Source organism: Convolutriloba macropyga, unplaced genomic scaffold, assembly GCF_964194025.1.
Source record: "Convolutriloba macropyga unplaced genomic scaffold, txConMacr16.3 SCAFFOLD_6349, whole genome shotgun sequence".
NCBI lineage: Eukaryota > Metazoa > Xenacoelomorpha > Acoela > Convolutidae > Convolutriloba > Convolutriloba macropyga.
The window spans coordinates 1-12,404 of record NW_027452592.1 but is presented as its reverse complement, the minus strand read 5'-3'; the positions used below and the strand labels follow the sequence as shown (position 1 = coordinate 12,404).

The 12,404-nt window shown below is 34.1% G+C and overlaps 1 protein-coding gene across 3 annotated transcripts; it reads left to right on the top strand.

The window, feature by feature from the left end:
• The first annotated feature begins 186 nt into the window (after positions 1 to 186).
• Positions 187 to 11,295, top strand: LOC142357643 (uncharacterized). 3 transcript variants are annotated; one of them, XM_075409197.1, is made up of 3 exons: positions 188 to 530; positions 8,342 to 9,533; positions 9,660 to 11,295. In XM_075409197.1, the coding sequence occupies exons 2-3, from the start codon at positions 8,900 to 8,902 to the stop codon at positions 11,126 to 11,128; spliced, it is 2,103 nt and encodes a 700-aa protein (XP_075265312.1). In that variant the 5' UTR covers positions 188 to 530; positions 8,342 to 8,899; the 3' UTR covers positions 11,129 to 11,295. The 3 variants fall into 3 exon arrangements, with proteins under 3 accessions (XP_075265311.1, XP_075265312.1, XP_075265313.1); XM_075409198.1 differs by having other exon boundaries at positions 195 to 530; positions 8,342 to 9,964; positions 10,853 to 11,295; XM_075409196.1 differs by having other exon boundaries at positions 187 to 530; positions 8,342 to 11,295.
• Positions 11,296 to 12,404: the final 1,109 nt, after the last annotated feature.

The window sequence follows — 12,404 nt, the reverse complement described above, 5'->3', positions numbered from 1 at the left end:
ATTTCCTTTTTTTATGACATCCAAAACCTCCTTGAGACAATAAAGCGAGGGATAGAAAACAAAAGAAAATTTCAGCGAGCGTTATTTCATCAGTACAATACAATACAATACAAAAAAATTTCCTTATATTGTATTTCACTTCTAGTTTCAATAGAAATTTTTTGCGCTGGTCTGTTTTTGTAACTGTTTAAGTTCTATAGTCTCTTGTGCTACCATGAGCGTATATTACCAAGTTTTGCTCAACAGTTGAATATGCTTAAGCAGTTTCAGCATACATTTGTACAACATATACGTTAGTCACTATTGCCATATGTTAAATTTCACAGACTGTTGTTTACATTTCAAATAATACTTAATTAGCATTTATTTTGAGAACTGACAAAGTCAGCATCAAACTTTAAACGCAAAAAATTTATTTGGTTCTTGAATTAGTAAAATTTATTAACATCTCATTTTCGTAAACACCCACGCCTAGTTTTAAACGGTGCTCTGATATCAGCAACTTAAATTTATTACAAGCTCATCAGCAGGTAAGAGCTTTTTAAATATTTTGAATAATAATTTCCTCAAAAAAAACTTTTTGAATCTCGTTTCTTCATCTTCACGAAGCCGAGTTTACAGAATTGTTTCGAAACATATGAAAATTCAACAAAACTAGGGCTATGCAGCAAAATAAAGTTGCGAAAAGACCTTTCTGGCAGTGTGGTTCCGTTTCCGTATCTGAAAATTTTTCCGATATCAGCTTTTCGTTGACTTCACTTATAAAATTTATACGGCAGAGTTACTTGATAAAACAGCTCTGAAAATGCAACGTTAGAGAGTTCCAAATTTACTTTTAATGGTAAAGTTAGAACAAAATTCCTTTTGCCACCGCGTTGAATCATAAAAGAATTCAAACTGAAAGGCAACAGCTGTTTGGTATCAAATATTGATCCCATACCAGAAATTATTCTATGAAAAACCATAAATCGCGTAAGACTTTGTTGTTAATTGAAAAATACGATTCAGGGAAAACGTGACAAGGAGTGTCCTTGAAGAAAACCTGACAAGAAATTTTGATATTTTGCGCATTAGCTGATAATGCACATCAAATACCGTACATCGTTTAAATTTTGAAAGATAAAAGTACTTCGTGTTTTTTTCCTAAATGCGTATCCTACATGATGTGTTTGAGGATATCATTTTTCTGCTTTTGCTTCTTCCTCATAACATTTAAAAAATTCTATTTCTCAAGTTATTTCCCCAATTGGTTTTTTTCCTGCTTCAAATTGGCACCAAAAAAATCTGAAGATCTTATGAAATCCAATTCTTGTGAACACCATTACGCGCCAATATCAAGTTTTTCCAGCAAATTATTCGATTTTGTTACTATTTTCCACTACCCATGTTTCAGGAATAGGTTTATGTAGTTTGAGTAAACAAATTTAGTTCAAATTCAATCCAAAACTAGATTTCATAATGAATGTTTTTGGACCAACTGGTAGAATAGAAGTATTACTTCGCAGCTAAATTGCACGCCATAAATCACTAGCTCCCGCGCGTCACCTTTTCCCCGGTTGAAGTGTCTAATAACTCAGATAATCAATCAGACCCAAATGGAAAAAACTATTTGTTGACTAATTTCAAAAATTAACCTCGCGAAGCTAATGTGGATTAAGAAGACAAAGGGCAGTTTTGCAATCACCCATAGCACTCTTCACAGAAACAAAATTAAGTTTCTGAATTCGTTATCAAGTACTTCCTGATAAAATTCGGTCAATAAAATTTTAGGTTAACTGCTTGCTCAATCTCATAGAATGAATTTATCCTTGAATACTCATTACAAAATGCCGAAAAACATTGAAATTTGTCTTTCCGGACAAACCATAATGACAAAACTAAAGATTTGAAATGCAATTTTCAGTGAACAAGAAATTTTTTTAATGAATTTTGTCAAATTTTGCAAATATAACGAACAATTAATATATAATGATGAACTGTCAACTTTATTTGAGAAATTTTTCTTGCAATCAAACGTTACGTAGAGGAAACAATTAGTTGAGAATGAGTGTGCCATTGGAACAAGCGACAATTAAAATCTAATTTTGTCCATTTATTATAATTATACCATCTATATCTACTAAATCTCAGGAAATAGTTCAAACAAAAGATTGCGAGCTCCATTTAAAGTGCATAATCTGTTCAACCGAAACCAAACACAACGTCAAGAAACCTAAGTTATGCGTTCATCATCGCCACCATGACAAAAATATTACTGAAAAACGAGGGTGAAGTTCAATCTAGGCTCATTTTTTTCTGGATTTCAAAACTTTGGGTTCTTGAAGAATAGAATGACGTACACTGAATGATGTTTGGAGCTTTGATCTAACAGAGACCAGATACAATTGTTTTAATTTTCTCCGCGCCTGGCTTCGATTACAGATTTTTCATTGATGGCTCCCACCTCATTGAAATTTTCATGAAACAATAAATAGTTTTAAGATTTTTCAATTATGATCACGTGTTGGTTTTTGCCCCTAAAAACTCTAAATGGAGTACGCCAACTCTAAAATCTAGTTAAAATGTAGTTTCTGTAAATGTGAATTGTTTTGTGTTGGAGCAACCCATGAAAATTCGTAGATTTTGAGTCGAAGCAGCCGACCTGTCAAACAATTTTGAGCTTTTCTGAAACTTTGTTGAAGTAAAATCAATTGTTGTTGCTTCCAGTCTCTAAACAGATTTTTTTCATATCCTCAAAAAAAGATGTTTGCGATAAGTTTTCATTTTGAGATACCAGAAAATCTCCAAGTCTTGTTTTTTACAACTTGTAGTCAACGTGAGTTTTCACATATTATTCTTTGTCATTCCCTAGCAAAAAGTTTGAAAATAGTGTGCTGGAAAACATGAAATTTCAGATGAACCGAAATTTGGATGTCAACCTAAGAATGTATTTCGTCATATTCAATTTGAATTCTCTCCAGAACAGTAAGAATTTTTTCAACAGTTGGTTTTTTGTGAAATAGTCAAAAAAACTGAGTTATGCGTTCATCATCGCCGTCATGGCAAAAATATTCCTGGAAAAAGATGATATAGTTTAATATAGGCTTATTTTTTCCGTATTTGTTAATTGAGATTTATCATCTGCGATGAATAATTAAAGAAACAAACGCGTAGTGTTTTGTCCCTAAAAACTTTGAATAAAGTGCGCCAATTCTAAAATCATCGAGTCATATGTATGTAATTTGCTCGAAAACTACCAGAAACTTTTATTGGAATCAAACAAATTTGTAATATGAGAAAAATTGGAAACTCAGGCTGGTTGAGGTTTTAGGTTAAATTTGGAGAGTCATAGTTATCATTCTGATATTCAAGATTGCAACTAAAGTCAATATTTAGATATTCTAATTAAAGATCTGCTTTGATTTTTTCAAATTCGTTTCTCGCCAGAACATCAACAGTAATTTTTTGGCTTTAAACTACTAAAACTAGCCACTATTACCAAAATGAATGTGCTTTTCAGTTTATCCCTCTAAATGGGTTTATATCTATAAAAGTTATTTTCTATAAACAGAAATTGCAAAGTAATTACAATAGAAAGAGTTTAGTAACAAAATGGGAGAAACTGCCTTAGTCTTTTTCAAATAAAATTTTGAGAAAATGTAGCAATAGCAGAAGACAGCATCTATTTGTTCCGGTTTTTTAATGTTTATCTACCTGAATTGCTATCTGTTCATTTGACTAACTGTCTGATATTACCCTTGTAACTTTTTTCAGACAAAAATTTCAAAATATTCATCTCTTTAATCTTAATTCTAGTGATTTCAAAATCTTGCTAATATGTAGTTCCTGTTAATATGTCCTAATTGTTTTAAGTTGAAATAGCCAATAAAAGTTTGTTGAAAGCATTATCTCAGTTGTAGATGATTGTTTATCAGAATTTTAAGTTGAAACAGCCGACCTGTCAAACAATATTGGGCATTTCAGAAAATGTGTTGAAGGAAAATCATTTTTGTTGCTTTCAGTTTCTGAACAGAGTTGATTGAGTTACTTAATCAAATAAGCATATCTGTGATAAATATTCTTCTTAACAAACCAGAAAAATTCCAACGATGCTAGAAAATCTCAATTTTGAATATCAACCTAATGAAGTATTTTGCTGTATTCCACTTACGTTCTCTCCAGAACAATAAGAGAGTTTTTCAACAACTACTTTAGTTTGTGAGTATTGCAATTTCATCAACGAAAAAAATTTCTACAATAAGCGGCAATTTTCGAAAAGAAAAATAGACCGACAAAAATAATTCCTTAAGTCCTTTTAAAAAACCGAATATCTCTCCAGAACTGATGGAAGCTTTTTAGAGATATACTGTAAAACGTACAACCATACTGTTTTTTCAAGTGCATGAAAACACTCATTTGACAGATGAAATAAAGGTTGCATTGGTCGAAAAATTTGATAAATATTGAAAAATATAAAAATTTGAAAAATTTTTTTTTCTTTGAAATTTTGATTAAGCTTTCGAAAAAATCTACAATTTTTTGACATTTCAATGACTCGTTTCGGCAGATTTAAAAATTTGAAACAGAACAGATCTCAAAAGTTTCGTTTCAGCTGGCATAAAATTAAAGTTTTCAAGCTTTATTTCAACAGTTTGGCGTTTGCTTATATCATTATATTTCACTTCCTTCGGTTCTCAGAACAATATCAAAGCAAAATCATGTTAGTGCATTCTTTTTTCTGCATTATATTTGATTGTTAGAGCTTTCCCAAGGTGTAGCATTTTTTTGCAAAAAAATTAAACCTATCGTGACTTCTTAGGTGTAATTCTTAGATGACGAATAACACTTTTGGTGATGTCATGAAACTGACAGCATACAAGGTTTTATCCAAATGTTTTTTCACAGCAGTGTAAGCATCGTTTCTGAAGGTTGTCACAAACTGGCACGTTCACTTTGATGCGTATAAACCGTTAGTCTGATTTCATAATTCACTGATCTAATTCACAGCCTAGTTTCAATTGATTAGCAGATGTCGCATTGAGGTACTTAGCCGAGCGATAATTGAAAAAAGTAACTTCAGCTTTCAAATCAATCCAGAACTCGAATTGTGGTCAAATTTTTATGTCAGAATTGTTGGATCTGAGCAAAAATAATAATTGGTTGTTTACTTTGTTTAGTTTTTAAAGAGCTTTTTAAAGAAAATTAAGTTTAGTTGAAGTTTGAAAGCAAAATTAAAATAAAAAATCAAATTTGATTTATTTTTTCTTTTAAATTTTTTTTGCTACAAAAACAAATATTCTCAATTATTTGAACAATGAGCTCTGGTTTTTACAGGAAACATCGGGTGTAGACTAACCAGGTGAGTGAATCGAAGCAATTTTAAAATAAGCGACAAATACGTAATGTTTAAGAAGTTTTCTTGATTTCGATATCTTTGTGCAATATCGCACATCTTCTTCATTTCTTCTCTCCATACAAGTTAAGATTCCTCTATCTGGCGGACTGGCCCAAAAGTCAAAAGACGGTTCCCTTTGTGACATCTTGTACAAGCCCTGGCACGAAGGGGATCCAGTAATTTTGCTCCTCTGTCAATGTACGGAGGGGGGTTGCAAAAGAAGTTGTGAGCAAAGGGCCCATGGTGTGAATATTAAATAAAACGTCTGTCATACCTAAGCACAAAAGTGTGTAGCTCAATTGGTTTCCCACGCTCCTTCCAATATGTGAACATATCAAATGCAATCGTATAAGCTGAACTGGCATGAGTGGATTTACGCTATCAACACTTTCTTCAGTGCCGTACCTTTCATCTAGTGCCAAGCATGGGATGTTACGAAGGGTGCGCTTGCATTATGCCAGTGTCTAGATTGTTGTGACACGCGGTGTTTTGGCATCGTTTGGTTTTCGCTGCGTGTTGGCTGAAAATGTGGTGTCAAAGGACTTCAAAAGTTACGCGGAGTTTGTCCACAGAATGTGAGTGCTGACCATGCCATGGCACGTAGGGGTCCTGATACCATAAGATTGAGCGTCCTTTAAGCCTCTGACACTACTTCATTCATCTCCCATAGATGGAAACATGTGGTTCCCATGGATGTCAGCTTTACGACGCCACTCGTATTTCGGAGTAAAAGCCACGCTGTTGCAAAATCAGCGACAATGAGAAGAGTGTACTGAGCAGCTGCAAAAACTTTAAAATTCCGCGAACAGTTTTCCAAGCTGTTTTACATTTTTATGGTGAGTTAGGGTATGTGATCTAATAAGACTGTGTGTTCATAATGTAAAACAGTAAATTAATTTGTACAGGGTTTTTTATCAATAGAAGTGATATTAACATCAAAATTGGTTACGATTGATTTCTGATGTCTTCAAAAATTGATTTGAGGCCACAAGTTGGATTTATGTGGAAGATTATACCAATTTATCAGGAAAATGTTTCCTGAGAGTCAACGATAGAGCAGATGCGAATTATAAGTGAAACAGATGTTCAAAAAACTGCAGAATTTTATATCGGTGGAAGGAAGTCTGGATACTAAAAGGAAATTGACCAGTTCATGTTGTTTTGTGCCATCCGGTATGTTTCCAGACCTGCCTTTCAATACAAATAGCGAAAATAAATAATTTGTAACAGTGCGCTCAGTTGAGTTTTCGGAAAAACAGATACACATAAGAGATATAAATAACAGAAACACAAAAAATTTTTTCAACTAAATCATCAAGTTGAATTCAATCTATTACTACAATGCAGTGGAAAAAAATGTGGCTTAAATAATATCACAGTGAAAATAGTTTGCTTGGCTACTTGAAACCTGTCAATTCAATCTCAATGGTTTCAGGTTATCGATTGAACAGTTTTTAACCTTGTTTTAATAATTTTGTTGTTTATTATTTTACACCTCAATCATGAGATAAATTTTTACATTTTCTTTAATATTGCGTAACTGTTGGAAACCGAGAGCGCAAATCAAGTTGAGGCCTTCCCGCGATAAGTGCCTAATTTTGTACATTAGACCATTCTTTAGCAATTAAAATAGATAATTGTTTTTCTATTGTACAAGAGCAGGTTTTGAGAGTGTCAAAGGTGACAAATGTTTTCCATTTGATATTTTTATAACTCAATTTTGAGGCTCGCATGAAACTGTGGAATATTTTGAAAAGTTGAAGTAAAATTTGTTTTAACTGTGACCGCGAATTTTCGATGTCCACAGAAAACAGGTGAAAAAAAAAATCGGACCAACAGTACTTTCAAAATGATAAAACTAGGCACAGCATTTTTGATACGTAATTTTTCGAATAAATGTCATTTATAAAAATTGATAATTTTTTTTAAACTCTGCCAAACTTATTGCAAAAACCTGATACTTTCAAAATTGTTTGTATAAGATCTTTTTAAAACCTGCTCATCACTGAAACATAAACTAATTGACACGTTATTAACGTGAATATGAAATTTATGATTTCCAATTTTTATTTTTTTGTCAAGTTTTGTTTTAAAAAATAGTGCCGGAAAATATCTAAGCGTCACGTATTTCTGATAGCTTTGAGCAAAACGTATTTTTGATTGATTTAAGTGATCTTCAACTAAACTTCGAAAAAATATAAAATTTTCCTCCTCATCATGCTGGGCGTGAGATCAAATAATACAAGAAAAATGTTGGTCAATCACTTAAGATATTTTTCTAAACGAATTGTCTTTTTGGCAATAGATCAGGGCTAGAAAAATTGATATAAAGTCTCCTGAGACCCGTTCTAGCGGGTTAACCGTTTTATCCTTTGGCCCGTAAAGTCGCAATTCTTTGGGTACTACTTACCAGCTGTTAATTTTTGTTGAGAAGCGTTTGTAAAAAGACGAATTTTTGGATAGCAACAATAATGGGAACTTGACCTGGCCAGATATTAATCAAAGATCAGATTTTTGCCTTTTGGAATTAAATGATCAGACTAACTTTAGCCCAGGAACCTGTTTGCGTTGTGAAAACATGTTACTTAAAACCTAATAACAGAAGTGCTTTCGCTTTGATTGAAAAATGATTTTTCCACTTCTAGCTGCAGCTATTGTAACAGCCTGGAACCGAAGCTTTTTCAATTTCCTGAACTCTTCCGCTTGTATGAATTCAAGGAAATCAGATGGTAAAACAGTACAGGTATAATTTTTTAAATGTTGAACCGAGATAAAAACGAGGCTGTTATTGTAAATAAAACCGACGTCATTGTCTGTTTATTTTACGAATCATGCTTAATCATTTCTAAAACTGATGATATTTTATTCTACAGAGTAATGATAGCCTACATTTTTGTGCTGCTATTTGTATAGACGACTACTATGGTAACATAAGAGAGTGGTTAAAAGTAGATACTTATGTTTCAGTTTGTTGGCAGCCGATTCACAGAATACAAAAAAAACGCACTTCTGCTAATAAGCAAACTGAATTCAAATTGTATATACAGAAAATACACGAACAGAAATATGAACAGATTGTATATACCAAAGCATTAAATTCAATACCGATCTATCTCTATACACGAAGCGAAAAATATTCAACTGCATATACAAAAACAAGGACAAGTCAGACAGAAGGCTGAAAAAATGGTTTGAGCTCAACTGAAGAAATGCGTTTGAAGACAGAAAATAAACAAGCAGGCGTATTAACTGTAAAACGACAAATAAATATACGCAAAATGTAATCAGCAAAATGTACAGTAGAACGCTCGAGCGTTTACCTGTACAAGCTGCATTTGAACATACATATATTACCATAACAGCCCAATTTTGTTTTCTATGCTGTGTAATCTGAATAAAAATCCTCAAGTAATTTTAGTTATTCTGATTTATAGTCAAATGCTGCTAGCATAAAATATACCGAGTCATAAAAACCGAAAGTTACCGATAATTCAACTTAACAAACACAATTTGATTTTACTTTATATGCATAAATACGAGATCTCAGACGTTGAAAATCGAAACCAAGATCACGAAACGAGCAAGGGAAGTATTGAAAACGCGAACAGAAAAGTTGTCGAAACAAGTTTCAGTTGGAGTCCAGAGCAAAACGAACAGAACGACGAACCAAATAACTACAACAAAGTCTCCAAGTTAGACAATAAACCGAAAAACGGTTCTGAAAACCAGGATATTAAGACAAAGAGTCCTGAGCAAGATAAAAACCAGTCATCATCATTACCTGAAAAATCAGACAAGGCTTCAAAAAGTCAACCAGAATCAGACAGTAAAATGGCAGATGCAAATGTTTACTCTGCACCCCAAGGGAATAAACTTCCAAAGCTACCCGGGCAGACAAATTCAATTCGGGCAGATGAGACCACGGCGCCTGATCGGAAACCCAGTTTGCCCATTGCCAGACCTGCCCCTGGACAGTATGCTACTACAGCGGACAACAACTACTATGGCAAAGTGGACAATGGCAAGACAGGGGGAGGGGGGAACCAGTACTCGGGCAGCAAGGGGAAGGGAGGGGGAGGTGCTGACTACAAGGACAGTGGGTATGGATACACAAACAGTGGATACACAAAACAAGACAATGATGACAACAGTGATAAAGGTGAGTCATCAGTTCATGGCACCAGCCGGACCAAAGACACCAAAAATTCACAGACAATCACCAAAGTTGGCAAGACAGTGGTCATCAACAACGGAGCAATTACTAAAGGGGGTTCTGATGTTACAGGGTCTGACAAGGATGGATCCGGACAGGGGCAGAATGGGATTACAGTTGTTGGCAAGAAGGGGGAGAGCAAGGGTGGGTGGAAGGGCTACTACAGGGTGCCCAGGATAATGATGTTGGCGATTGGGGGCTGTATTGTCATTCTACTCATTCTACTCATCATCGTGACGATCGTCTTCTCATTATTGATGACAAACATGAAAAGTGATATGAATTCTATTGAAGCTGACTACGAAAAGCTTGCGTCCAGGCTGGCATTATTGGAGGGGAATTATAGCGACAGCAACTTCTTCAACATTTCCGATAAGGTAACACAACAAACAACACCTGGTAGAGCTAATGATGATGATTCCATCGGAACACAAAAAACTACCCCTAGTGTTGTCGATCCGATTGGTCCTGCTAACCCTGATCGTTCAGATGACACTAATTCCAATAAAACCATTCAAGATATACAAAACGCACTTAATGAATTGACTGGGAGAGTGGATACCTTGAATCAAACAATGGATATTGTCGACAGTTCAGTGCAAAATATGAATGCTTCAATTATTGATTTGAATAATTTAGTGGCAAAATTGGGAGATGGCGTTTATATCTTGAATGATTCAGCTGTCGCTAATTCCAATGATTCCGTGCAAGATCTACAAAGCACACTTATTGCATTGACTGGGAGAGTGGATAACTTAAATGACACAATGGAAAAAGTTGATAGTTCAGTGCAAAATATGAATGCATCAATTATTGATTTGAATAATTTAGTGGAAAAGTTAGGAGATGGCGTTTATATCTTGAATGATTCAGATGGCGCTAATTCCAATGATTCCGTGCAAGATCTACAAAGCACACTTATTGCATTGACTGGGAGAGTGGATAATTTAAATGACACAATGGAAGTTTTCGGTAGCACAGTAGAAATTATGAATGAAAAAATGACAAGTTTCAATACTTCTGTTGAAAAATCGAATGAAAATGTCCTTATCTTGAATGATTCAATTCAATATATCAATGAAACGTTGGTTGTGTTTAATAGTTCACTGGAAAATTTGACTGGTGCAGTAGATTCATTGAATTTAACGGTAACTAACTTGACTGAAAGAGTAGACATTTTGAATGAGTCAGTAATTGAATTGGATGAAAAAGTTGATAGGCTGAACAACACTATTCATGACTGTAAAAAATATTTTGCTTCACAGATCAACAGCGTCAACACTTCTCTGCAAAATTTAACAGTTGACTTCAGAAATTTGGAGTACGATTACACCAATGTGACAAAACCGAACGTTTCCCAATTGCGTACTGACGTTGATGGTCTTCTCGCAAGAGAAATTGTCATTACTCAGACGCTTGGTGCACTATCAAGGAATATTTCGTCGAATGAGGCGAGTATCACAGATCTTTACGAAAAGGAGGATGTTCTAAAAGGGAGAGTTGGTATTGCAGAAAATCGGATTACATTACTTGGTGGATAAAATTTCGTCTGCACTGCTGCTCCAAATGATGAACATTACATTCATACCCTAAATTGTCTTTTTTTGTAAAACAGTCAAATGTCTCGTAATTAGTTGATCTTGAATTCTATCGTGTTTGCTCTCAAATATAGAATACAATTAAAACAGTTATTTTTTTGCTTTTTAAATGTCAACAATCTAAGACAGCATTTCGAATCCAGAAACGAATTATTTTAATGAGAGCATAGAAACAGCAGAAGAAAAGTGATGTGGATGTGGAAGTTTATATAACACATTTACGTAAAAATTTTGCAATGTTTGAAAGTTATTTTCTCGTATACAGGAAATAAAAAAGATTACGGCATAACTACAAACTCATCTCTCAAAAAACATAATTGTTTACTTGCTCCGAAAAGAAGAGACAACAATTGTTCCTAGCAACCCTATATAAACATGAATCTATTAGGCTAACAATACAGAAAAAACCTCTGGTCAATTACATTGTAAATGCTTACATCCTTTCAACAGAATAAATATTGTGAATCAGAAGAAAAAGGAAGTTTTGGGACACCGTTTCAAACAATGAAAAAATATTGTATTTTGACAATTCTGCTTTTGTATTTTGACAACTCATTGGTTGATCTATAAATTTAAGGAATATCAAGGCAGCGTGCATGAAATCTGAAATCAATTCTGTTGAAAAAATGAGTAACTGGCTCAAGAAAACGATAAAACCACTATTACGAGCTCAGCAGACGAAAATAATTACGGGGTTAGGATATTTGAAAACTTAGCTCGGAATGAAAAGCAAGAGCGCAAAAATGAAAACTTTGATGGCAAAAAAATGTTTTTTCGTAGCATTGAATTATGCTAAATCAACAGTAACAATAAAAAAAATTGTTAGCAAAAATGTGCAGAACTTGTTAAGATTCTTGGTGTAAAGGTCCATAAAAAGTGTCTAAAATATAGTTTAAAAAAGTCTACTCAAGGAACCATCTGCAAGGTTAAGGTCATTCCTACAACTATTATTCTCAAAAAACGTGGAAACGACAACATTTTGGGAAAGTAATGAAAAAAATTGTAGACTACAGTTGTAAATGGACAAATTAGGAATAATGGTCGAGAGAGAGAGAGAGAGAGAGAGAAAGACGGAGAAGAGAGAGAGAGAGAGAGAGAGAGAAGAGAGAGAGAGAGAGAGAGAGAGAGAGAGAGAGAGAGAGAGAGAGAGAGAGAGAGAGAGATAGAGAGATAGAGAGATAGAGAGATACACAGACAGAGAGGGAGAGAGAAGTGTGTG

Excerpts from the sequence above, each read along its gene's own strand:
- LOC142357643 (XM_075409196.1), top strand. The coding sequence starts at position 8,900 with ATGCATAAATACGAGATCTCAGACGTTGAAAATCGAAACCAAGATCAC.